Below are 20,830 nucleotides of genomic sequence, written 5' to 3' on the forward strand. Positions count from 1 at the left end.
TCCCGGGAGGGACCGTACTCCAGCAGGTTGGGGGCCACCGAGGTCCCAGCCAGAGAAGGGGCAAAGGCCTGGAGGGAGGGGGTCTGTCCATGCATGCACTGCTGCCTGCAGGCAGCCCCGCGTCTGCCCGTGGGAGGGGGGCACCAAGGAGGCCGAAGGGAGCTGCATGGCCAGCAAAGCGATGCACCGTGGTTCCTTGTGCAATCGGTGCTGCCCCCAAACATGGGCCTCCCTCACTGGCACATGCAGAGGTTCTGCCGGCCTGCTGGCTGCGGGATGGGGGCTGTACCCCAACTTTGGCAGCAGCCTGCCTCCCCCAAGGGCCGCAGGGCAGCGGTGTGGGCCAGGGATGACACAAACTGTGGGGCAGGGGCATAGCCCCTACCAGCAACCCCACACCACGCTCCCTCCCCACGCTGTCTTCCCCCTGGGCCCAGGGGTGCACAGAGCAGGCAGCTGCCTGCGGCAGAACCTCTGCACGTGCCAGTGGCATGGCCAGGCACTGCCCGTGCTGCATGGGGTGAGGCACATGGCTGCTCTGGGGACACAGTGCGACATCAGGCTGAGCAGCCAGGCTGCAGAGGGGCTCGGTGGCCCAGGCGAGCAGATGGCAGCACTCAGGGACAGAAGGAGGATGGAAACTGCACGCTGCTCAGCTACACTGGAGGTACAGCCCTGGGAAGTGGGGTGCAGGGCCATGACCAGCTGGCCCTGGGACCCCTGCCTATGCCCCGGCCCAGCCCAGCATGGCAGGTTGGTGTCCCCAACACTGGTTCCAGGGGAAGGCTGGCACTGCTGCCACAGCTGTGCTGGCAGCTCTGCTCTGGGCTGGGTGGGCTCTGCCTGCCAGACCCCATGCTGGAGCACAGCTGTGTGTCCTGCCCAGCTCACCCCTGTCACGCCTCTGCAGCGCAACCCCCTGCCCCGCTCAGCCCTCTCGTGCCCAGGGCATGGCTGCCTCCCACCCTGCCCACCGCAGGCTGGAGCACCGACCAGCCCCTGCTGGGGCCATTGACTCCTGGTGCCCGGCTCCCCCCACACCCCAGGAGAGTGGTGCACTTGCCCAGGCTCTCTGCAGACCCTGGCAGCGCTGTGCACCGCTGGCACGTGGCCAGCACCCTCCAGCTCCGAGCATGTCACTGCGGGGATGCCGGGAGCTGTGGGTTACCCCAAAACACCCGGAGGCGTGTGTCACTGTGAGATGCCTGGAGCCATGAGTTACCCCAAAACGCCTGGAGCCGGGTGTCACCATGAGGAGTTCACGGTGACGCCCGGAGCCACGTGCACATGCTCTGGATGTCCCTGCATCCGCTGCGCAGCGCGGGCACCTCTGCTCCTGGGGCCGCCCCGTGGCACCCCGTCCCTACGGGCTCTCACGCAGGAAAGGCCCCCAGCAGGGCACACGCTGCTGCCCCCCAAAGCCATGCTCCCGGCCAGCCCCACGGCGCTGCCAAGCCCCTCGCTGCACGGAGGATGGCAGGGCAGCCGGCGGCCAGCCTTCCTGGGGGGGGGACCAGCGTCCTCCCGTGCGTGGGCCAGCACCAGCCCGGGGTCTGCATCACCCCACGCAGCCCCGATTGGGGGCAGCCCGGCCGGTCCCACGCCGGGACCCTCCCTCCCCTGAGGCTGAGCCAGGCCTCCCCCCAGCTCCCGCACCCCAGAAGGGGCACTAACGCCCTCCCCCGGGGCTCCTGCCCCCCGACCCCCGGCGGGCGGGACGCCCGGAGCGGTGCCGGTGCCGGTGGCGGGGCCGCAGCGGAGGCGGCCGGGCGGGGCGGCCCTTTGTTGCGAGCGGCGGGCGGAGCAGCCGGAGCCTCCCGGAGCCGCCCCGCGCCCCGCCGCGGGCGGGGACCCCGGAGCCGCCCCCGCTGCCGGCGGCTCCCGCCGCACCCGCCGCCGAGCCGGTGAGCAGCGGGCGGGCGCGCCGGGCCGGGCGGGGGGCGCACCGGGCACGGGGAGGGGGGGGCGGTGTGTGTGCGAGGGGGGCGTGGGTGTGTCTGTGTGTGTGTCTGTGTGTCCACGGCTCCTGCGAGGGGTCTTGTGCAGCGTGTCCGGGGGTGCAGGGTGGTGCAAGGGGGTCCGGGGAGGTGCCCGGGGGTGCAGCGGGGTGCAGGGGGCTGCAGCGTGTGCGTGTGCGTGCACAGGGGCTGTGCAAGGGTCTGTGTGTGCACGTGCACGGGGCTCCCCGAGGGACGTGTGTGCGGGGGGAGCGTCTGCACAGGGGGTGCGCGGGGCTAGGGGCGGCGGGGGGCCTGGGGGTGCGTGTGTGTGCGCGTGTATGTACGTGCAGGGTGCCGGCACGTTCGGGGTGGGTGCATGGACAGCGGCCCACCCGCAGCATGGGGCTGTTCCCCCGCGGGGGTGTTTCCAGGTGTGTGTTTGCTGTACAGGGTGTGTACAGCCCGTAAGCCTCCCTGCGTGTGTTTACATGCGTGTCGGGTGCGCGTTACGCACGGTGCTTGGCCGAGGGTACGGAAGTGCAGGCACAGTGCTCTGGATGTGTGTTACGGATTGCTCATAAGGAGGTGTGTGTGCGCACACTCAGCGTCAGGTATGAGGCGTGTGTGTGTGGGGTGTGTGCGGCGTGTCCTGCGTGTGTGGATGTGCCCTGGACGCTAGCAGGCCGCACACGTGGCCCAGGCATGTGGACATTGCACCTGCCTTGGGGACACAGGGAGAATTGGGACCACACGGGCTGGGGGGTCTCCCCACTGGTCCCCAGTGTCTGCTGCAGCTGGTGCTGTGGCTGCTTTTGGGGTCTGGCACCCCCTCCCCTCCCAGGCAGCACTGCGGTGGGGGTGCCACTGTGCTGAGGACGAGCAGGGCTGAGGAGGCCCTCACTGGTTTGGGCTCTGTGGGGCTGGGGATGGCTGGGAAGGGGTCACACATCCCTGAGCCAGGAACCCGCAGTTCGTGCACCCCAGGGTGCAGAAGTGCCTGGGCTCAGAGTCCACCATATCCCTGCCCTCCAAGGGGTGCTTGCCGTCTCCATTTTGCCTGGTGCCTGGGGTGCACGGTGAGCAACGGGGGGGCCCAGGGCAGTGCCCCGTGTGTCCTGCAGCCTCCCGGGCAGGCAGTGTCTGGGTGCAGGCAGCATGTGTCTGGGTGCAGGCAGGCTCTGGCAATGAGAGGTGGAGCTGGTCCATGGGGGTACCCCGTAGTCCTCGGAGCAGAGCCTGATGTCGTGCAGGAGCATGGGGCAGGGGAGCGATGGGATGGGTGCGTTTTGGCAGGCTGGGTCCAGGGGCTCCCACAGCGCACTGTGCCCAGGGTGAGGGAGATGCTGCAGGGCAGTGTGGGGCTGCCCGCATGCCACCCTTGGACAGGCACTGGCATCCTGGCTGAGGGAGTGGGGAGGTCCTGGTGGTGGGGTCAGAGCTGGCTGGGGGCCACAGAGGGGCACGGGGGCAGCCAGGCTTTGTGTGGCTGCTGGAGGGGCAGAGAGCGGAGCTGTGGCAGCCTGGGAGGCCCTCAGCTGAGGCAGGGTGGCACAGCTGGTGCCCATGGGATGGGGAGGATGCCCCGGGGTCCCTGGGCCCTGTGGGGAGCCCTGCAGTGCCCTGCCCAGCTGGCCGTGCCCTGCAGTCCCTGCAGTGGGTAGCAATGGTATTTGTCCTCCTGCGCTGTGGGCTGGAGGCTGCCCCAGCCCCTGCTCCCTCCCCTTGTCCCAAGTGGGGCCTCTCCCCTGGGGCCGCCGGCTGCTGGGGTGCAGCGAAGCAGAGCCGGTGTGCCCGCGCTGCGCTCCTCCCTGCCACACCAACCATGGCTGTGCTGTCAGAGGCAGCCCGGCTCCAGTGGGACGTGCAGCGCTCTCCGGGCTGCTGGCGCTGAGCAGCTGGGTCTGGGAGCATCTGTGCGTGAATCAGCACGGCCTGGGAGCCTGCGCGGCTGCAGGTGTGCGTGCAAGTGCTCGTGCTCTGCGCGTGTGCGCGGCCGAGAGGAGGCCGTGGGTGGGAGGGGAGCTTGGGGGGACTGCCTGGTGTTGTCTGGCAGCCTGCAGGAGAGAGCCGAGCCGGGGGCGTGTGTGCGAGCCCCAGGAGATGTGGATTGGGAGGAAGAGCCTGGGCGCGTAGGCTGTGTGTGTGAGCCGAGTTCAGGTCTCTGAGCTGGGGACGTGGCTGCGCTGCTGCCTGAGCAGGGGCAGGCTGCAGAAGCGATGCGTGAGCGCACAAGAAGCAGCAGCAGGGTGCACACAACCCCAGCCCTGCTCCTCGCAGGCAGCAGCACCCAGCTCTGCAGCTGTCTTCCCAGGCACCCACCACCCGCGGGAACAGGGCAGAGGGCGCTGGCGTGGGAATTTAGTGCAGAAACCACTGCCCCGCCTGCCTGGTGACCCCAGGCCACAGGTTTTGGTGCTGCCCGGGCCTGGCACCCCGAGCAGTTTCCTCGCTGTTGCAGGCGGAGAGCGGGCTGGGATGGCAGCGGGGCTGCCACACTCATGCGTGCAGGTACCTGCAGAGCTGCGCAGGGCACGCACATGCCGGCCCGGCCGGGCGCTGCGCCTGCGCGGGTGCGCAAGCAGGGCAGGGTGCTGCAGGGTGCCCCTGGCGCTGCCCCGCGCTGGCAGGCTGCGTGGGCAGGCGGAGGAGATAAATGGGAGTTTGTCGTAAACAGGCCTGGCTGCCAGCAGCGGTGGGGAGCGCCTCGCAGCCTGCGCTTAAAGGCGCAGGCTCTGGCCTTGCCTCTCTGCTCACTGCCCAGCCTGGGCCAGGGCAGCCTGCCCTCCCTGCCTGCCCTCCCTGCCTGCCCTCCCTGCCTGCCCCAAGAGCAGCTGGCCTCCTTGCGGGGGGTTCCCGTCCCTGCATGCCATCACACCGGGGTGTTGGCACAGCACTCCCACAGCCATGAGCAGGCCATGGCCGGGTCCCCAGAGCCCCCCAGAGCCCCCGGGGTGCCGTGGGGTGGAGGGGGACATGGCTGCGGGGGTGAGTGTCTGCTCCCATCCCACGCAGTGTGACGTGCCTGGCTCTGACGCAGAGCCCTGTCCTGTCTGTGGCAGTTGCCTGGGCAAAGGGTGCTGATAAGGCAGGTGGGGTGGAGCTGGCAGGGCTGTCCCTGGCCCAGGGACATCAGCCACTGGTGAGTGCAGCGGGAGCAGCAGGAAGGGAGCTGAGCCAAGGAGGGAGACCCTGAACCGCTAGCAGCCCCAGCCACTGGGCAACACGTATGGCCTAGGGAGCGAGCGCCGTCCAGCAGTGCCTAGCAGGCAGAGCATGGGAGCATAGGCAGAGCTGTAACGGGAGCGTGGGGGGTGCTTCTTATGGGTGGGGGGCTCGCAGGGGACCCTGCCGGTGGGGTGGCAATGGCCTGGGGCACTGGGGTGGGAGAGCAGGGCGGTGTGGATCTCTGCCCAGCATGGGGAGAGCAGTGGTGGGGAGGCCCCAGCCCCAGGAGAGCTGCCTGCTGTGAGGAGAGACCCTTTCCCCCTGTTGCCATGGCAAAATAAGCAGCTGTCATTAATAATGCGTTGCCTTGGCAACCACTGGACCAGCGGGCAGTTCTCTGGGGTCTGCATGTGCTTCTGCCAGGGGCTGCAAGCTCTCCCCCACACCCTGGCCAGGGTCTCAAGCCCACTGGGGGCTTGAGTAGTGGGCTGGCACTGCCTGCTTGATGGCGTGCCCACGCCACCCTGCCCATGCTGGGGCCCTGCCGGGACCATCCTCATCCCGGATCCCCAGGGACAGGCCATCGGGGTGGGCAGGGGCCATGTCCCGTGCCCCTGGGTGCTGCCCTGTGTGGACACTGGTGCCGGCAAGCTTTGTCCCACGGGGTGGGCTGGCACGGGCTTCCCACTGCTTGGCTGTGCCGTGCCTTGTGGGAGCCCATCGTTCCTCGAGGGAGGGCAGGGAGTGCTGGCCTGTGCTGGGGCAGGGGCCACGGCCCCCATTAGAAATCACAGCCCCTTGCACGCGGGGGGCTGCACAGCCAGGGAAAGCCTCTGCGGAGAGCAAGGCTTGAGCTTGAGGGGCCGTGGGAGCAGCAGCACTCTCCGCACGGTGAGGGGCTCTGGCAGGAGCCTTGGGGCTGAGCTGTCCCCCAGACAGACATCCCTGGGCCAGACAGACGTCCCCAGGCCAGTCTTTCCTGGAACAGACATCCCCGGGATCCCAGGCCAGCCGGTTCTCCCTGGTGCGGGGAGAGGAGCGTGGGTGCGGGGGAGACCCCGGCTGCCGGGGCCCGCGGCTGCTGTTAGTGCGCGGGATGAAGCACCGTCCCCCGGCCCGTGAGCGGCTGCCGGTCGCCGGGACTGAGCGGGGGGCGCGCAGCCGGATGCCACGGGCACGGCACGGCGGGGAAGCTCGCAGCACCGAGTGCCCCGCGGGAGCGGGTCCCGGCGGGGCGGGGCGGGGCGGGGGCGGTCCCGACGGGGAACGGGCCACCCCCTCTTCCGATCAGCCCGCCCCGCCCGGGGCACCGGCACGGCTCGGTACAGCCCGGATCGGTACCGGGCGGCCGGCTCGGCTCGGTACGGCTGGGCTGGGCTCCGCGCCGCGCCGCGCCCCGCCCCGCCCCGCCGCATCCCGCCCCGGTGCCCAAGCGGGCGGGCGGGCAGCCCCGGGGCCGGGGCGGGCGGGGGCGGCGCCGGGCGGGCGGCGGGGCCGGACCGAGCCGCTGAGCCCCTCTCTCCCGCAGGTCTGCAGCGCCCGGGCGGCTTCGCGGGAGGCGGCGGAGGCCCGGCCCGGCCCGGGATGGCGGCGCGGCCGGCGCTGCCCGTCCTGGCGCTCTCGGTGCTGGCGGCGCTGCTGCTCTCGGCGGCGCAGGAGCCCGTCCCGCGGGTCAGCCTGCCCTACGGTGAGTGTCCGCCTGCCCACGGTGAGTGTCCGCTCCGGTGGGTCTCCCCCCCCTCCTCCCGCCGCGGGACGGCTGGGCATCCCGCCCGGCTCCCGAGTCCCCCACCCCACCCCGGGCTCCCCACGCCGCGGGACGGGGCGGCCCCGCCACTCCGCGTGGAAACGCCTTGTGCAGCCTCAGCATTGCCAGCTGTCACAACACTCTCCCAGCCAGCCCGGCAAGCTGGGGCTCGTGTCCCGCCGTGGGGCTGGGGCGGCCACGCTCCCCAGGGCTGCAGGAGGACGTGGGACAGTGGGACCCCCGGGCAGTGGGGTGCAGCAGCCGTGGCCGGGGCCGTGCTGCTTGGACAGGGCAGAACCCCGGGGCTGCTGCGGGACTGCATGCGCGGCAGTCGGGGAGCAAAGAGGCATGCTTCCCTGCATCGGGACCTGCACTGAGGGCGTGAGCGGGTCTGGGGCACCCAGGGGCGCTTGTGTCCCCATATGCAGGGCAACGGTGGCAGCCACATCCTGTGCGAGTGGGGGCCATGGGATCTCTGCCTGCCTGTTCTGTCGTGCAGTTTCATCCTTGCTTGGGCAGCTGAGTGCCTGCAGGCCCCCTCCCCTCTCAGCTGTGTCCCTGGGGCTCTGCACAGCCCCTTGCTATGCTGTGCCTGGCCTCAGGCTGCTCTGGGAATCACTACAGCCTCCCTCAGCAGCATGGCCATGGCAGGGCTTGGGGCTCCACTGGGGCAGGGGCCATGAGAAGGCAGCTGGAAGGCTGCTTGGCCAGGCAGAGCTTCTTGCAGATGGGGAGCCTGACCAGCAGATCCCTCTTGCCCTGCAGAGTTCCCCAGCAGCTGATGTAGGGTGGGTGAGCAGCAGGGCATGCTCCACGGGCAGCTCGGGCTCAACACCGGCAGCTGCTGGGCCCAGCTCCATCGTCCAGCGCTGTGGCTGTGGCGTGGTGGGGGCCGCCCACGTGTGTCTGGGTTGGCCGCGCTGCCAGGAGAAGGTGGCTAAATCCAGCTGCTGCTGGCCAGCGGAGCCAGTCCCGTGCTGGCTGCCGACTGGGCAGCCTGGGAGGGTGCAGTGGTTTGGGCCGGCTTGACTCTGGCAGCGAGGCGCGGGCAGCTGGGAGCACTCCCTGGCTCAGTGTGCTGTGGTTCTTCGGCGTGGACGTGGCCCCGCCACGTGCTCCCATGACTGCCAGCCATGGTTGTGGTGTCACCAGTAGATATGGGACTCGCCAAGCTGGACAGGAGGCCTGGGAGGCAGCAGGACAGCTCATCTTGGCGTCGTGCTGTGCCATGCCACATGGTGTCAAGCTGTGCTGCCCAGCCCTGCCTGCACAGAGAGGTCTGGACATGCTCTGCTCACCTGCAGAGGCTGCAGCTCTCAGGCAGTACCCAGGGGTCCCAACCTGGACCCCCAGCACTGCCAGGGGGAGCTGGGTGGGGGCACGGGCCGGCCGCTTTGCCGGCAGCAGCGTGTGGCTGCATGGGGCTTGTGGTTGGTGGGAGGGAGGAGCTGGTGAGCTGCTCCTCTGGAAGCGCTGGATGTGCCTCCAGCAGGTTTGTCTGGAAGAAGCAGGTCTTGTCCTAACAGGTCCCCTGGCAGCCGGCACAGGCTCCCGCAGCTCCCCAGGGCAGGACAGCTCTGCAGGGTGCAGGGGCCCTGCTGCCCCTCCGCTGCATGCACTGGGCTGTGCTCGCTGCGGGTTGCATCACCCCAGCGCTGGGGTGCAAGACCCCTCGTGGGAGGATGCCATCGGGGGGCCAGCATCCTTCCCCCTGCGCTGCTGCAGGAGAGCAGGGGCAGGTGCTGGGCCAGGGGCCAGCTGAGCCCCTGGGGATGGGGGAGATGCTGCTTCATCCAGCATGAGCTGGGGCTCGTGGAGCAGCAGGGAAAGGGGAGAGGAGCAGGGCCCAGCCCCGCAGCACTGCTGGCATGGCAGTGCCTTGAGCCCTTGCAGTGGCTTGCACCAAGTGGGGGCTCACAGGAGCCCTGGCGGGGATCTGGGAGCAGGCAGGGGGTTGGGAAAGGTCGGGGTGTCCCCGGGGCATGGGGGGTCAGGAGTGAGGGAGTTGGCACCGTGAGTCAGCCCGACGTGTCCTGCTGGCACAGCCAGGCCCATCTGATTCAGAGCGGCTGCAGGAGAGGAAGGGCTTCCGGGGCCAGGCCACCCACGCGGGACGGGAGTGTGGGCGCTCCGTGACTCAGCCGCAGCCTCTGCCCCAGTGTCCGGCACGGGAAGTGGCTGAAATGGGCAGCCAGTCCCAGCACCCATTTCACCCTGCCACAAGCTCAGGGTCCCCGTGGGGCCAGGCTGGGCTGGGCCACCCATGCCACAGGGCTGAGCCCTGGGGCCCGTGTGCGGCCATGTGAGCGCAGACCCGGCTGCGGTACTCGGTGCCGGGCAGGGCTGATGTGGTGTGCCCCAGGGCCGTCCCCAGGGCCGGGACAAGGCGGTGGCTCATGCTGGCGGCGGCGCGGAGGCTGCCCTTGGGTGCTATCGTGGCTGTGTGGTGCTGCGTGTGTCTGACCGTGTGGGGAGAGCCGGATCCGGCCCTGGCAGCCGCACGCAGCAGTGCAGCCAAGGTGCGAGACCGGGGCAGCTGTGCCGAGCAGAGAGCCAGGAGTGAGCTGTGGCACGGGGGCCCCGGGGGGTCGAGTACTGCCCTGTGAGGGCTGTGTGAGGCTGATGCCCGTCGCTCTCCCTCCCCAGACTCAGCCGAGCGGGTCGTGCAGCGGTACGAGGTGCCTGGTGTGTCCAACTACACAGCCCTGCTGCTGAGCCCGGACGGCGGCACCCTCTACCTGGGAGCGCGCGAGCTGCTCATCGCCGTGAACACCAGCCACTTCCAGCCCGGGGTGCCGGCTCGCAGGGTGAGCCCACAGGTGGGGCCGAGCCCCACATGGGACTGCAGAGCCACTGGGGCTGGGCTGCCCTTGGGGAGGGAGGGGGGCACTGAGCCAGTTCTGGTGCAGGGGGTCCCCTCTCCAGCGCTCCCCGGCAGCATCTGGGGTCTGTGGAAGCTGCTGCACACTCGGGAGCGAGTCGGGACAGCACAGAGCAGCTGCCCTGGCCATCCCAGGCAGCGGGGTGCTCAGCCCCAGCCAGCAGCTGCCTTGTCAGTGCAGTTGAGGTGGGGAGGATGTTGGTGCTGGGGCAAGCTGGTGACCGGGGTGCTCCCAGTGACTGCCCTTTCTCCGCAGCTGCCATGGAGTGCGGATGAGGAGAAGAAGAGGCAGTGCGTGTTCAAGGGCAAGGACCTCCAGGTGAGCCCCACTGCCTGCTGGCGTCTGGGGGCTGCGGTGGGAGCGGGCAGTGCCCTGTGCTGGGATGCGGGTGCACAGGAGGGCTAAGTTGGGTCCTCTTACCTCTGCAGAGGGACTGTCACAACTACATCAAGATGCTGCTGCAGCTGAACAGCACCCACCTCTACACCTGCGGGACCTGCGCCTTCAGCCCGGCCTGCGCCTACATCGTGAGCACGGGGAGTGGGGCTGGGGACTGGGAGTCCTGCTGGGGGTGCAGTTTCCCCCTCCGCTGTTGAGGGCCTGCAGCGGGGGTCCCGGGCACTGGGGTGGGCGCTGGTGGTGCTGCCGGCTCACAGCCTGGTCCTGTTGCAGAACGTACAGCACTTCAGCCTGGAGCGGGACACGTCAGGGAAGGTGCTGCTGGAGGATGGGAAGGGACGCTGCCCCTTTGACCCTGAGTACCGGTCCACAGCCGTCATGGTTGGTAAGGCACACTGCCGCGGGACCCTCGCCCTCTCTGCAGTGCCCGGCTGTTCGGCTGGGCTGAACAGGGGCCGGGCCAGCACGGACCCTGGTGGGGGAGCGGGGCTGTGCCACACGGCGTGTGCCGGGTCCCAGCAGGAGCGTCTCTTTGGCAGACGGCGAGCTCTACGCCGGGACTGTCAGCAACTTCCAGGGCAATGAGCCGACCATCTACCGCAGCCAGGAAAGCCGCATCGCCCTCAAGACAGAGAACTCCCTCAACTGGCTGCAGGGTGAGAGCCGGGGCCAGCAGGGTGCGTCGGGGTCTCCATCCCCTGTGATGGGGGAGGCATGGGGATGGGGGCTGGCCCTGGTGGCGGGGAAATGCTGAGGGTGCCTGTGTCCCCAGACCCGGTCTTCGTGGGCTCAGCCTACCTGCGGGAGAGCCTGCCCGCTGGCAACCCCGAGGGCGATGATGACAAGGTCTACTTCTTCTTCAGTGAGACTGGCAAGGAATTTGACTACTTTGAGAACACTATCGTCTCCCGCATCGCACGCGTGTGCAAGGTGGGTGCAGGGCAGCGGGGGTGTGTGGGGGGGGCTGTGCCTAGGATGTCGCTCACCACCAGGGCGGGGGTGGGATGTGGGACCACCCTGCACATCTCCATCCTCCGGTTCCTGGACACCCCGGCACCCACAGAAGACCCCTCCAGGGCAGTTACAGCTCTGTAGTGCCCAGCCCAGCACTGCAGCTTGAGCCTGCTGCTCCTGCCAGCCCTGTTGGTGGCAGCAACCCTTCCCCATCTCCTCTGCTCCCTTGCCAGAGGGGACACAAGCCCCGTCGTCCTCTTGGGTCCTGTTTCCCTTCCCATGTGCACCTCAGATGCTGCTTTGCTTGTGCTTCCCCAACACTGGGGATGCTCCCCTGAGGCCTCAGCGCTGCTGCATGGACAGGCAGACCCTTGCTCCCCTTGCCCAGCCCCATGGGGCTTCCCGCTGCCGGGAGGCTGTGGCATTGCACCCTGACCTGCTGTGTGGCACAGGGGGACCAGGGTGGGGAACGTGTGCTGCAGCGGCGGTGGACAACCTTCCTGAAGGCGCAGCTGCTCTGCTCGCACCCCGAGGATGGCTTCCCCTTCAACGTGCTGCAGGACGTCTTTGTGCTCACCCCAGGGGAGCTGCGCTGGAAGGAGACGCTCTTCTATGGGGTGTTCACCTCGCAGTGGTGAGTGGCTGGCAGGGGACCCTGGAACGCTGCCCGCAGCACTGCGGGGCAGTCGGGGAGGTGGGGGTTGGCTCCGTCCATGCTCAGGTTCCTGGGGTGGCACAGCGGGCTCAGCAGAGCTGTGGTGCCTCATTCTGCCATGGGCTTTGCCTCTCCCCTGCCAGGAACAAGGGGGGCCTGGGCAGCTCGGCCGTGTGTGCCTTCCCCATGCACAGCGTGCAGCAAGCCTTCAGCGGGCTCTACAAGGAGGTGAACCGTGAGACGCAGCAGTGGTACACGGACACTGGCCCTGTGCCAGAGCCTCGGCCGGGCACGGTACGTGCCTCCTTGGTACCTGCCTGGGTGCAGGACATGGGGCAGCCCCTCATGCTCTCCTGGTCCTGGTGGTCTCCTGGCACGGCCACTCGTCTGTGTGCTGCCCTGTGCCCCAGCCAAGCCCCCTCCTCTCTCCCCAGTGTATCACCAGCCACACGCGGCACCTGAAGATCAACTCGTCCCTCCAGATGCCAGACCGGGTGCTGAACTTCATCAAGGACCACTTCCTGATGGACAGCCCTGTGCGCAGCCAGCCGCTGCTGCTGCAGAGCCACCTGCGTTACCAGCAGATAGGCGTCCACCGCACACAGGGCCTCCACGGCACCTATGATGTCCTGTTCCTGGGCACGGGTGGGTGCAGCTGCGGGCTGCCGACGGGGCGGGTGCTGGCACGCCGTGTGCCCCGGCCCCTCTCAGCACGGCCCTTGTGTTTGCAGACGACGGCCGGTTGCACAAGGCTGTGCGCGTGAACCGCAGGGTGCACATCATCGAGGAGATCCGCCTCTTCCCCGCCGGCCAGCCCGTTCTCCAGCTGCTGCTGGACCACAACCAGGCAGGAGCCGGGCACAGGCGCGCCAGGGCTGGGGGAGGAGGGGGATGCTGTGGGCTGAGCCAGCGTGGGCCTGGTCCTGCTAGTGGGCTTGGGGGCCTGGGAGAGCAGGGGTGTGCAAGAGCCGACCCCACTGCACAGCTCCAGGGCTGGGGATGCCTGCTGACCCCACTGTGCCCCCTCTCCTGCAGGGCCTGGTCTATGCAGCCACCTACACAGCGGTGGCTCAGGTGTCCTTCGCCAACTGCAGCCTGTACCGCAGCTGCGGCGAGTGCGTGCTGGCACGGGACCCCTTCTGTGCATGGAGCCGGGGCGCCTGCCGCAGGGTCACCCTGCACCCCTCCACACGCCCCCAGTAAGTGCTGCACCCCCTCTCCATCCCCCTGCATGCCAGGGCACCCTGCAGCATGCTGCAGCACCCTGGTGCCCTGACTCCTCTCTGTCCCCAGGCTCTGGGTGCAGGACATCGAGGATGCTGACACGGAGCGGCTCTGCCAGCTGGCCAATGTCTCCCAGCCCCGTCCCCGTGTCTTCCTGCCCCCAGGTAAGCTCCTGCGGGTTCTGGCCCTGGGGCTGGGGCTGCTGCTGGCCCAGGGTGATCCAGGGGCTCCCATGCACCCCAGGCTCCAGCTCGGCACCCCCTATCACCCTCATGCCCACCATCGAGGTCCCCATGGCCTCACTGACATCCCCGTGGGTTGTCTCCCCTCAGCCTCGGGCTCCCCGTGCCAGCAGATACAGCTGCCACTCAACGCGGTGCGGCCGCTGCCATGCCGGCTGCTCTCCAACCTGGCCTCGCGGCGCTGGCTGCACAACGGGGCACCCGTCAATGCCTCCTACCTGGTGCTGCCCGATGGGGCCCTCATCTTGGTGGGCAGCCCTGAGCGGGCAGGCACCTATGAGTGCTGGTCGCTGGAGGAGGGCTTCCGCAAGCTGATGGCCAGCTACTGCGTGGACGTGCAGGAGCTGGCCCATGGGCCACTGGACCGTGGCAGGAAAGCGGCCACCAGCCGGGATGCCCTGGAGACCGTCAGCACATCCCGGAGCACCTCGGCAGTGGGCAGCGCCGCAGCCCGGCTGGATGGTAAGACCTACTGGACCGAGTTCCTGGTGATGTGCGTGCTCTTCGCCGCTGCTGTCCTTGTGCTGGCCCTCTTCCTCCTGCACCGGCACCGCGATGGCATGAAAGCCTTGCTGGAGCCAAGCGACCCTGGCCGGCACCAGAAGACACCCCGCAAGCCAGTGGAGAGCCTGCCCTTGAATGGCAGCAGCCTGCCCAGCACGGTGCCTGAGCACAAGGGCTACCAGGCCCTGCAGGACAACTACATCGTCAGCACCCCGACGCATGAGCCCCCAGGCCCCCCACGCGCCTTCTCTGAATCGGAGAAGAGGCCCCTCCACATCCGGGACAGCTTCGTGGAGGTGTCTCCCGCCTGCCAAAGACCCCGGGTGCGCCTGGGCTCCGAGATCCAGGACTCGGTGGTGTAACGGGGCCGAGAGTCGAGCCCTCGCCCGTGACCGCCTCTGCTCTGCTGAGCCTCGCTGGGCTGCAGCACCGCGGCTGGGGTCCGTGTTGTCTGTGTGTGCATGCCCAGAGCCCGCGCCCTGCTGTGGCACCCACCCAGCTGGAGGGGCCAGCCCCGTGTCACCTCGTCAGGGCTTGGCTTCCCTGGGAGCTCCCTAGGCATCACCTCTGCTGCTCCAGCCCTGCTCCTCGGGACGGTGCTGGCGGCGAGGGGTGCCGCGTGCCTTCCAGGAACACGCAGGACTTTTCCCCCAGCCCGGTGTCCCCGCCGCAGGGACGGACACGGCGCCTGGCTCAGGGTGCTGGTGTGGCCCTGGCTCTGCTGGCTGCATGGGGCCCCGGCCCCCTCTATGCAGAGGGCAGGAGGGGGTGACCGCAGCCCCCTCACGCCCCGACTCACTGTGACGTCCTGCTGCGGGACCTGGAGCCACGCGTGCAGCGGGGTGGTGCCGGCACAGCGACCCCGCGGCATGTGCTGTGTGTCTGTGCTTGGTTCGTTTTTAATATGTTGAAAATGTGAATTGTGTCCTGGGGAGGGAGCGGGGTACGGTGCTCGCCCCTCGCTGGGCTGAGCAGTGACTCACCCCTGTGTCCCCATGTGCGTGTGCAGAAATGTCTGTGGGTTTTATATAAAGTCCAAGTGTTTCCTTTGGATGCGTGTGTGGTGCTGCAGCAGGGCTGGGCACCTTCCCACAGCTGAGTGGGGCAAGGACCATCCTGGCAGCCCCGCGGGGAGGAACCATAGCTGGTTCTCACTGCGGTCAGGGGAGAACCTGCCTGTGGCTGGTTGCTCATCCCCTGGGCAGGGACGGATGGAGGGGATGGAAGGGTTAGGGTTGTGCTGGCTGTCAGAGCCCCTGCGGTCTGTGAAGTCCCCTTGTGCTTGGCTGAGTGTTGGGCTGGGGCACAACCCCACAGGCCTGCGTGCCCTTGCGGTGAATGCCGCTCAGGGCTGGGGCCAGAGGGTCCCTGCAACCCCCAATGTCAGGGTGTTGTGCATCCACAGCCGTGAGCTCAGGCAGCACTCAGCTGTCCTGGAGCCGTGCATGGAGGTGCGTGCTGCGGCAAGCAGTCTGGCGGGAGCAGAGCAGAGTGGCCCCCGCGGTGGGGTGATGCTGTCCCAGCGCCGCAAGAAGCAGAGGAAGGCAGAGGTGACCAGGAAGAAAAGTGGGTGCTTGGGGCTAGGGGCAAGGCAGCCCCCTTCCCCAGGACCGCAGCTCGTGAACCCTCGTGCCTGGGAAGCGCCGGCAGCACGAGCACGGGGCTGGGGGAAGCGGTGAGCTCCACGCTGAGCTGGCGTGTTGGGGCAGGCTTCCCCCGGGGACCGGCGCTGCCTCGCTCCTGGCTGGACCAGCACACCAAACTTCCTGCCCAGCCTGTTCTGGGACATCAAAACAGCCACCGGAGGCGTTGGCTGGTGCTGTGCCAGCAGACACAGCCCCCGGGGCCGCAGGGGCGCAGGCCACGGCGGCAGATACCACCAGCACCGTGGGGCACTGAGCTGGAAGGGCCAGCACCGCCGAGAGCGAGGAACCGATACGTGAGAAACGGCCACACCAGCGCCCCGAGCCAGCCGTCAGCCACTCCACCCTGGCGCAGGTGCTCCCGCAGGGTGAGCTGGACCCCAGGCACCGCACCTGCCCCGGCATGTGGTGCCGCAGTCCGGCCATCGCGTTGCAGAGCGGCTCTGGCGAGGAGGCTTGCCGGCGCGGTGGGAACGCTGCTGGGGCCGGCCGGGGGCTTGCTGTGAAGCGCAGGCAGGGCCGTTGCCCGCGGCTGGCAGCAGGCCAGGGTAAAGCCTGATGGATGAACAGACACAAAGGGCTCCAGCACTGCCTGCAGCAAAGGTAGCTGCTCGCCTGCCCTGGATTTCCCTTTGTGCCTCTTGCTTGAGAGCCGAGCTCTTTGTGCTGCTGAGAACAATCCCCGGTTTTGGAGGAGGGAGGTGGCCCACGGAAAGGGCTGTCGTGGAGCAGGATGTGGGACCTGTCCCCTGGAGCTGCGGCTGGCGTGCAGGCAGAGCAGCCTGGCAGGAGGCTGTGTCCCCAGCACCCCGCATGGCACTGGTCCCGCAGCACTGCCGGAGCAGCCCCCTCCGCTGTCCCCGTGGCCAGACAAAGGCGACACAGAGCAGAGGGTGAAACCAGAGCCCTTTATTTGTGTCCTCGCAGGAGCAGAGGGAGGAAGAGGCCAGGGCAAGTAGAGCAGCTGCTGAGCTCGAGCCAGAGGAGGGGGGCAGCGAGGAAAAGGAGAGCAGCCCCAAGCATCCCTGGGGCGAGCCTGGCTGTGCTGCCTGGGAGAGGAAGGCATCCTGCACAGCCATGGCAGGACAGCTCTGCTGCCAGGGTGGCACATCTGCAGTGTCTCTTGGGTTATTGCTCAGAGAAACGGCTCCGCGTTTGTGTTATTGCTCAGAGAAACGGCTCCATGCTGCAGCAGGGAGGCCCCTGGGAAGACAGGAGAGCCAGGCAGGGGTTTGGCAGAGAGGGGGGCAGCTCCCTGCCTGCTAGTGGAAGGCACGAATTGGTACTGAGGGCAGAGAGGGGCTGTGCTTGGTGCAGTGTGGCCCCAGCCAGAAGCACCTCTGTGTGCCTCCCCCCACCCATAGAGCTGCCCTTGGTTTGCATAACGAGTTAAAATTTGATCCTGGGAGAGTAGAGTGGCTGCAAGGCAAGGCAGCTTCCCAGGGTCCCACCTCTGCAGGCTGCAGAGATGCCTGCCATCTCGCCTGCGGGCATGAAAGGGGAGCAGGAGGGTGTCCTGCCTAAGGCACTGCATGGCACTGCTGGGCTGGTGAGGAGTGGGGGCCTCTGCCACTCTGCTCGCTGAGAGGAAACATCTGAGACCACAAAGAGCTGCAACAGCCGCAGGAGCAGTTCTGCTGGAGAGCCACACAGCTATCACAGGACGATCTTGAAGGAGCTGCAAGAGATACGACAGGTTCTGCACCTCCTCGCTGGGTCACATGCAAACAGTTTGCGAGTGCCCAAGTGCTACAGGGAGGCAGCGTTACCCTGTGCGGGAGAGGCTCTCTGCAGAACTAGCATAGGGTGCGGTTCCCTCTGCTGTTACGGGAGCCCTCGTACAGGGTAGCCTTGCCTTATTGCCACCAAGAGCTCTGCCCCAACGCCAGCACAGCGACCAGGGTGAGTGAACTCCCCTGACATATCCCCTGGGGCAAGCTGTGCTGCTGGAGACCACCGCACCTGGCAAAGTCCGGGGAGCGGGAGATGACGTGCTGGAACTCGGAGAGGTTGATGGTGCCATCCTTGTCGATGTCAGACTCCTCCAGGATCTGGAGGGGAGGGAAAGGCAAGCAGTGAGGTCTGTGTGGTCAGGCCATGCAGCAGCCCGTGCCCAGCCTGACAGTCCTCACATTTTTGATGAGTTGCTCCATCTCTGCATTGCTCAGCTGGGACTCCTTGCCTTGCCCTGTCAGACAGTTCACCAGTTTCTTCAGATCCTTTTTGTCCAGAATCCCATCGTCATTGAAGTCTTTGAAGAGAGGAAAGTTACATTTTGGCAGGGCTGCAGCGACCCCAGAGTCCCAAGCACTCGCGCTTGGGGAGGAGAGGGCCTGGGTAACCTGACGGACAGCAGTCTCCATGCACCCCCTCTCGGTGCACGTTATCGCACCAAACCACCAGTTCCTACAGGGAGCTCCTAAAGCTGCCACCCCCATGCGTGCTCCAAGGGCACTGCCAGCCCTTGCGAACAAGGATTTGTCCCCACCCCCTCCTCCCCCGATGTGTGGGGACCCCAGGACGCTGCATCCGCCCTCAGTGTTACCAAAGATGCGGAAGGCATAGTGGGATTTGATGTCCAAGGTAGCGGAGTCGCTGAAGACGCTCAGCATATCGAGGAAGTCTTCAAAGGACATGCTGTCATCCCTGTTGTCAGAGGTGGAGAACACCCGGCAGATCCGGTGCTGGAATGGGTTTGCCTGCCAACACAGGAAGGGCTCAGGGCAGGGCTGGGCAGCGCCGGGCCGGCTCCCTCGCGGCAGACCCGGTCCGCAGGCTGGTGCCCACCCGATGCGCTTGAGCAGGTACCCTACTGTGCTGCCAGTCCGTTGCACGCGCTGCGAGCGTGCCTGTTCTGTGCCTCCCTGGGATGGCAGCCCCATGCCACAGGGATCTCCGGGATCCTCTGCCGCACGGCGGGACAAGGAAGCTGTTTGTTGACACAGCTGATGTGCAGTAAGCAAATAGCTTCCCCAGGTGACTGTTGGAGCAGCACGTAGAGGGCAGAGCACTGGCACCGTGAGGGCCGCAGCAGATAAAGAGAGCCCTGCCCAAACACGCCCAGACCCAGGGAGCAGCAGCGAGTCCCGCTGTCTGCCAGGCACCGTACCCGCAGCTCAGGCAACGTCAGGATCTGGCTCTTGGGAACCCGCGCGGAGCAGGCATTCTCCCTCTCCTCCTTTGGCAGCAGTTCACTGAACCTCTTGTAGGCACTTGAAGAGGCAAGAACAAGAGACGCTCTGTGGCGTGAGCGGTGCGGGAGGCAGCCCTCTGGGCACGGGCAGCGCAGGCGGCTCTTCCCAGCGCTGCACAGAGGCGGGCGGCCCGTTTCCCACAGCCCCCTGCCAGCTGTGCGCAGGGCCGGCCCGGGTGGTCCCGGGAAGGCAGCGCCTCCGGGCCTGCTCCCGGGACCCCAGCAGCGGGCAGCGGGGGAGAGGAGCTGGCCCCGATGCCTGCCCACCCGCACGGCTGGGACTTCAGAGGGGGAAAGAACCGCCGTGGGGCCGGCCCCGCAGCCAGCACCCTGCAGCCATGGCCCCGCAGCCAGCACCCCCAAGACCTTTGGCCCGAGGCCTGGCCGGCGGGGAAAGGCCCAGCCTGGGTCGGGCACCTCCCGTCTCCCGCTTGGCGTCAAACGGCTCCTCAGCGGGAGGGAAGCCCCGGGGGCCTCGACGCCCCCACGGCAGAGGCGAAGCCCCTCGTGGGGACCGAGGGGAGCGGGACCAGCACCCCCACCCTGCGGCGGTACTTACAGAAGGATCTCCTGCTTGCTCAGGAACGTCAGCTCCTGCGGGGAGAGCGCAGCTCAGCACCGGGGCACCCCGGATCCCCCCGTGCCCCCCGCCCCCGTGCCGATCCCCCCGCACCTGGTACTCGCTCAGCACCTCCTGCGGCAACAGGCTGGCGGAGCCCCCCATGGCAGCCGGCGCCGCTTCCGCCCTCACACGTCACTCTCTGCCGTTCCCACGGCAACGCCCCGCCCCGGGCGGGCACGCCACGCCCACTCACGCGGCGCCCACCCACCGGCGCCCGCCACGCAGGCTCCGCTCTCGCCCCGCCCACGGCGTGCACCGGGGCCGGGGGGGGGCAGTGGCGAACCAGGGGGCACCGGGGCCGGGGGCTCCGGTCCGTTCCTGCCCCCGCCCGGTACCTGGCATGGCGGCGGCGGGCGAGGAGCCGGGCCACCCGAGCCCCGAGGACTTCGTCTACGGGGAGGAGGACTTCGTCCTGCAGGCAGCCGGCTGGGACGGCGAGCCGGGCTCCGCGCCGTCCCGCTTCGACCGGGCGCTACTGCAGAGCTGGGACGACAGGATGGAGCGGGGCTTGTTCCGGTACCGGCTGGAGCCGCTGCCCACCCGCGTCCTGCCCGGCCCCATGCGCCTGGTGGCCCAGCTCAACGTCCAGCGCGGCACCGAGCGCCGCCCGCCGCAGGCCGTCCGCAGCCTCCGGCAGCCCTTCGACCCCCGGGCCTTCAACTTCACCCGCCTCCGCCCCGGCGAGGTGCTGCTCCGCCTGCGCAGGGCGGGGGGCGCGGGCCCGGCGGCGCCCGCCGCCCGCGACCCGCTGCTGGTGGCCATCAACGCCAGCCCACTGGTGCGGGGGCACGTCCTGCTGCTGGCGGAGCCGGCGCGGCGGCTGCCGCAGGCCCTCACGGCGCCCCTGCTGCGCGCCGGGCTGGAGGCGGCGCTGCTCAGCGCCCACCCGGGCTTCCGCGTCGGCTTCAACGGCCTGGGCGGCTGCGCCTCCGTCAACCACCTCCACCTGCACGGCTTCTACGTGGGCCGGCCGCTGCTGGTGGAGTCGGCGCCCGCCCAGGAGCTCCGCCCGCCGGGCCGCCTCGGCCTGCTGCGGGCCGTGCCGGCGCCCGCCTTCCTCTTCTACGCCGCCGGCCCCGCAGGCCTGGAGGCGCTGGCCCGGGATGTGTGCCGGGCGGCGGAGCGCCTGACCGACGCCGGCCTGGCCTACAACGTCTTCGCCACGCGGGGCGACCCGCCGGAGGGGGCGGCGGGGGACGGCGGGCGGGGGCTGCGGGTGCTGCTGTGGGCGCGCAGGCCCAGCTTCGGCGCCAAGGCGAGCGAGGCCTTTAACGTGGCGCTGTGCGAGCTGGCCGGCTACCTGCCGCTACCGGCGGCGCCGCTCTTCCGGGACATCACCGAGGCCGAGGCCCTGCGCGCCATCCGCGAGCACCTCCTGCCGGAGCCGGAGATGCTGAGCCTCGGCGAGGAGCTGGCGCGGCTGCTGGCGGGCTGAGCGGGGCCGCGCCTCCCGCCGCAGCGGCGGCTGCCGCTCCGCCAGGGGCGCAGCTCGGCGGTGGTGCCATGCTGCGATGCTACCGGGCACGTGACCGCGCGGGGCCGCTCTGGCCTGTCGGCCGCCGGGGTCTCTATGGCTGGGGGGGGGGGTAGCAGCCGTCGCCATGGGAACGTGGCGGCCGCCGGCACCGGGAGCGATGGAGGCGGACGGCGGCGGGGGGGG

The 20,830-nt window shown here is 68.7% G+C and overlaps 3 protein-coding genes across 6 annotated transcripts; 2 read left to right on the forward strand and 1 right to left on the reverse strand.

Annotated features, from left to right (window-relative positions):
• The first annotated feature begins 1,736 nt into the window (after window positions 1-1,736).
• SEMA4B (semaphorin 4B) lies at window positions 1,737-14,763 on the forward strand. Of its 4 annotated transcripts, none has more exons than XM_075100889.1 (15): window positions 1,737-1,904; window positions 6,634-6,792; window positions 9,499-9,659; window positions 9,990-10,052; window positions 10,163-10,261; window positions 10,407-10,518; window positions 10,673-10,789; window positions 10,906-11,063; window positions 11,540-11,721; window positions 11,886-12,036; window positions 12,177-12,387; window positions 12,474-12,589; window positions 12,778-12,941; window positions 13,036-13,130; window positions 13,299-14,763. In XM_075100889.1, the coding sequence occupies exons 2-15, from the start codon at window positions 6,690-6,692 to the stop codon at window positions 14,072-14,074; spliced, it is 2,508 nt and encodes an 835-aa protein (XP_074956990.1). In that variant the 5' UTR covers window positions 1,737-1,904; window positions 6,634-6,689; the 3' UTR covers window positions 14,075-14,763. The 4 variants fall into 4 exon arrangements, with proteins under 4 accessions (XP_074956990.1, XP_074956987.1, XP_074956988.1 ...); XM_075100886.1 differs by lacking the exon at window positions 1,737-1,904 and adding an exon at window positions 2,361-2,551; XM_075100887.1 differs by lacking the exon at window positions 1,737-1,904 and adding an exon at window positions 5,086-5,164.
• Window positions 14,764-16,249: 1,486 nt separating this feature from the next.
• CIB1 (calcium and integrin binding 1) lies at window positions 16,250-19,361 on the reverse strand. The gene is made up of 7 exons (XM_075100901.1): window positions 19,222-19,361; window positions 19,108-19,142; window positions 18,465-18,567; window positions 17,901-18,054; window positions 17,488-17,606; window positions 17,318-17,406; window positions 16,250-17,033 (listed from the first exon to the last, which is right to left on the reverse strand). Exons 1-7 carry the CDS (start codon window positions 19,270-19,272, stop codon window positions 17,012-17,014), a joined length of 573 nt encoding a protein of 190 aa, XP_074957002.1. The 5' UTR covers window positions 19,273-19,361; the 3' UTR covers window positions 16,250-17,011.
• A 44-nt stretch (window positions 19,362-19,405) lies between these two features.
• GDPGP1 (GDP-D-glucose phosphorylase 1) lies at window positions 19,406-20,746 on the forward strand. Its single transcript, XM_075100899.1, has one exon. It carries the CDS (start codon window positions 19,511-19,513, stop codon window positions 20,603-20,605), a length of 1,095 nt encoding a protein of 364 aa, XP_074957000.1. The 5' UTR covers window positions 19,406-19,510; the 3' UTR covers window positions 20,606-20,746.
• Window positions 20,747-20,830: the final 84 nt, after the last annotated feature.

Source organism: Phalacrocorax aristotelis, chromosome 7, assembly GCF_949628215.1.
Source record: "Phalacrocorax aristotelis chromosome 7, bGulAri2.1, whole genome shotgun sequence".
In the NCBI taxonomy this organism is placed as follows: Eukaryota; Metazoa; Chordata; class Aves; order Suliformes; family Phalacrocoracidae; genus Phalacrocorax; species Phalacrocorax aristotelis.

Excerpts from the sequence above, each read along its gene's own strand:
- SEMA4B (XM_075100888.1), top strand. The coding sequence starts at position 6,202 with ATGAAGCACCGTCCCCCGGCCCGTGAGCGGCTGCCGGTCGCCGGGACT. Across the intron at positions 6,467-6,633 it reads CGGGCGGCCGGCTCGGCTCG|GTCTGCAGCGCCCGGGCGGC; the intron begins GTACGGCTGGGC and ends TCTCTCCCGCAG. Across the intron at positions 11,722-11,885 it reads GGGGTGTTCACCTCGCAGTG|GAACAAGGGGGGCCTGGGCA; the intron begins GTGAGTGGCTGG and ends CTCCCCTGCCAG.
- CIB1 (XM_075100901.1), bottom strand. The coding sequence starts at position 19,272 with ATGGGGGGCTCCGCCAGCCTGTTGCCGCAGGAGGTGCTGAGCGAGTAC. Across the intron at positions 18,568-19,107 it reads AGCAAGCAGGAGATCCTTCT|TGCCTACAAGAGGTTCAGTG; the intron begins GTAAGTACCGCC and ends TGCCTCTTCAAG. Across the intron at positions 17,607-17,900 it reads CTATGCCTTCCGCATCTTTG|ACTTCAATGACGATGGGATT; the intron begins GTAACACTGAGG and ends CTCTCTTCAAAG.
- GDPGP1 (XM_075100899.1), top strand. The coding sequence starts at position 19,511 with ATGGCGGCGGCGGGCGAGGAGCCGGGCCACCCGAGCCCCGAGGACTTC.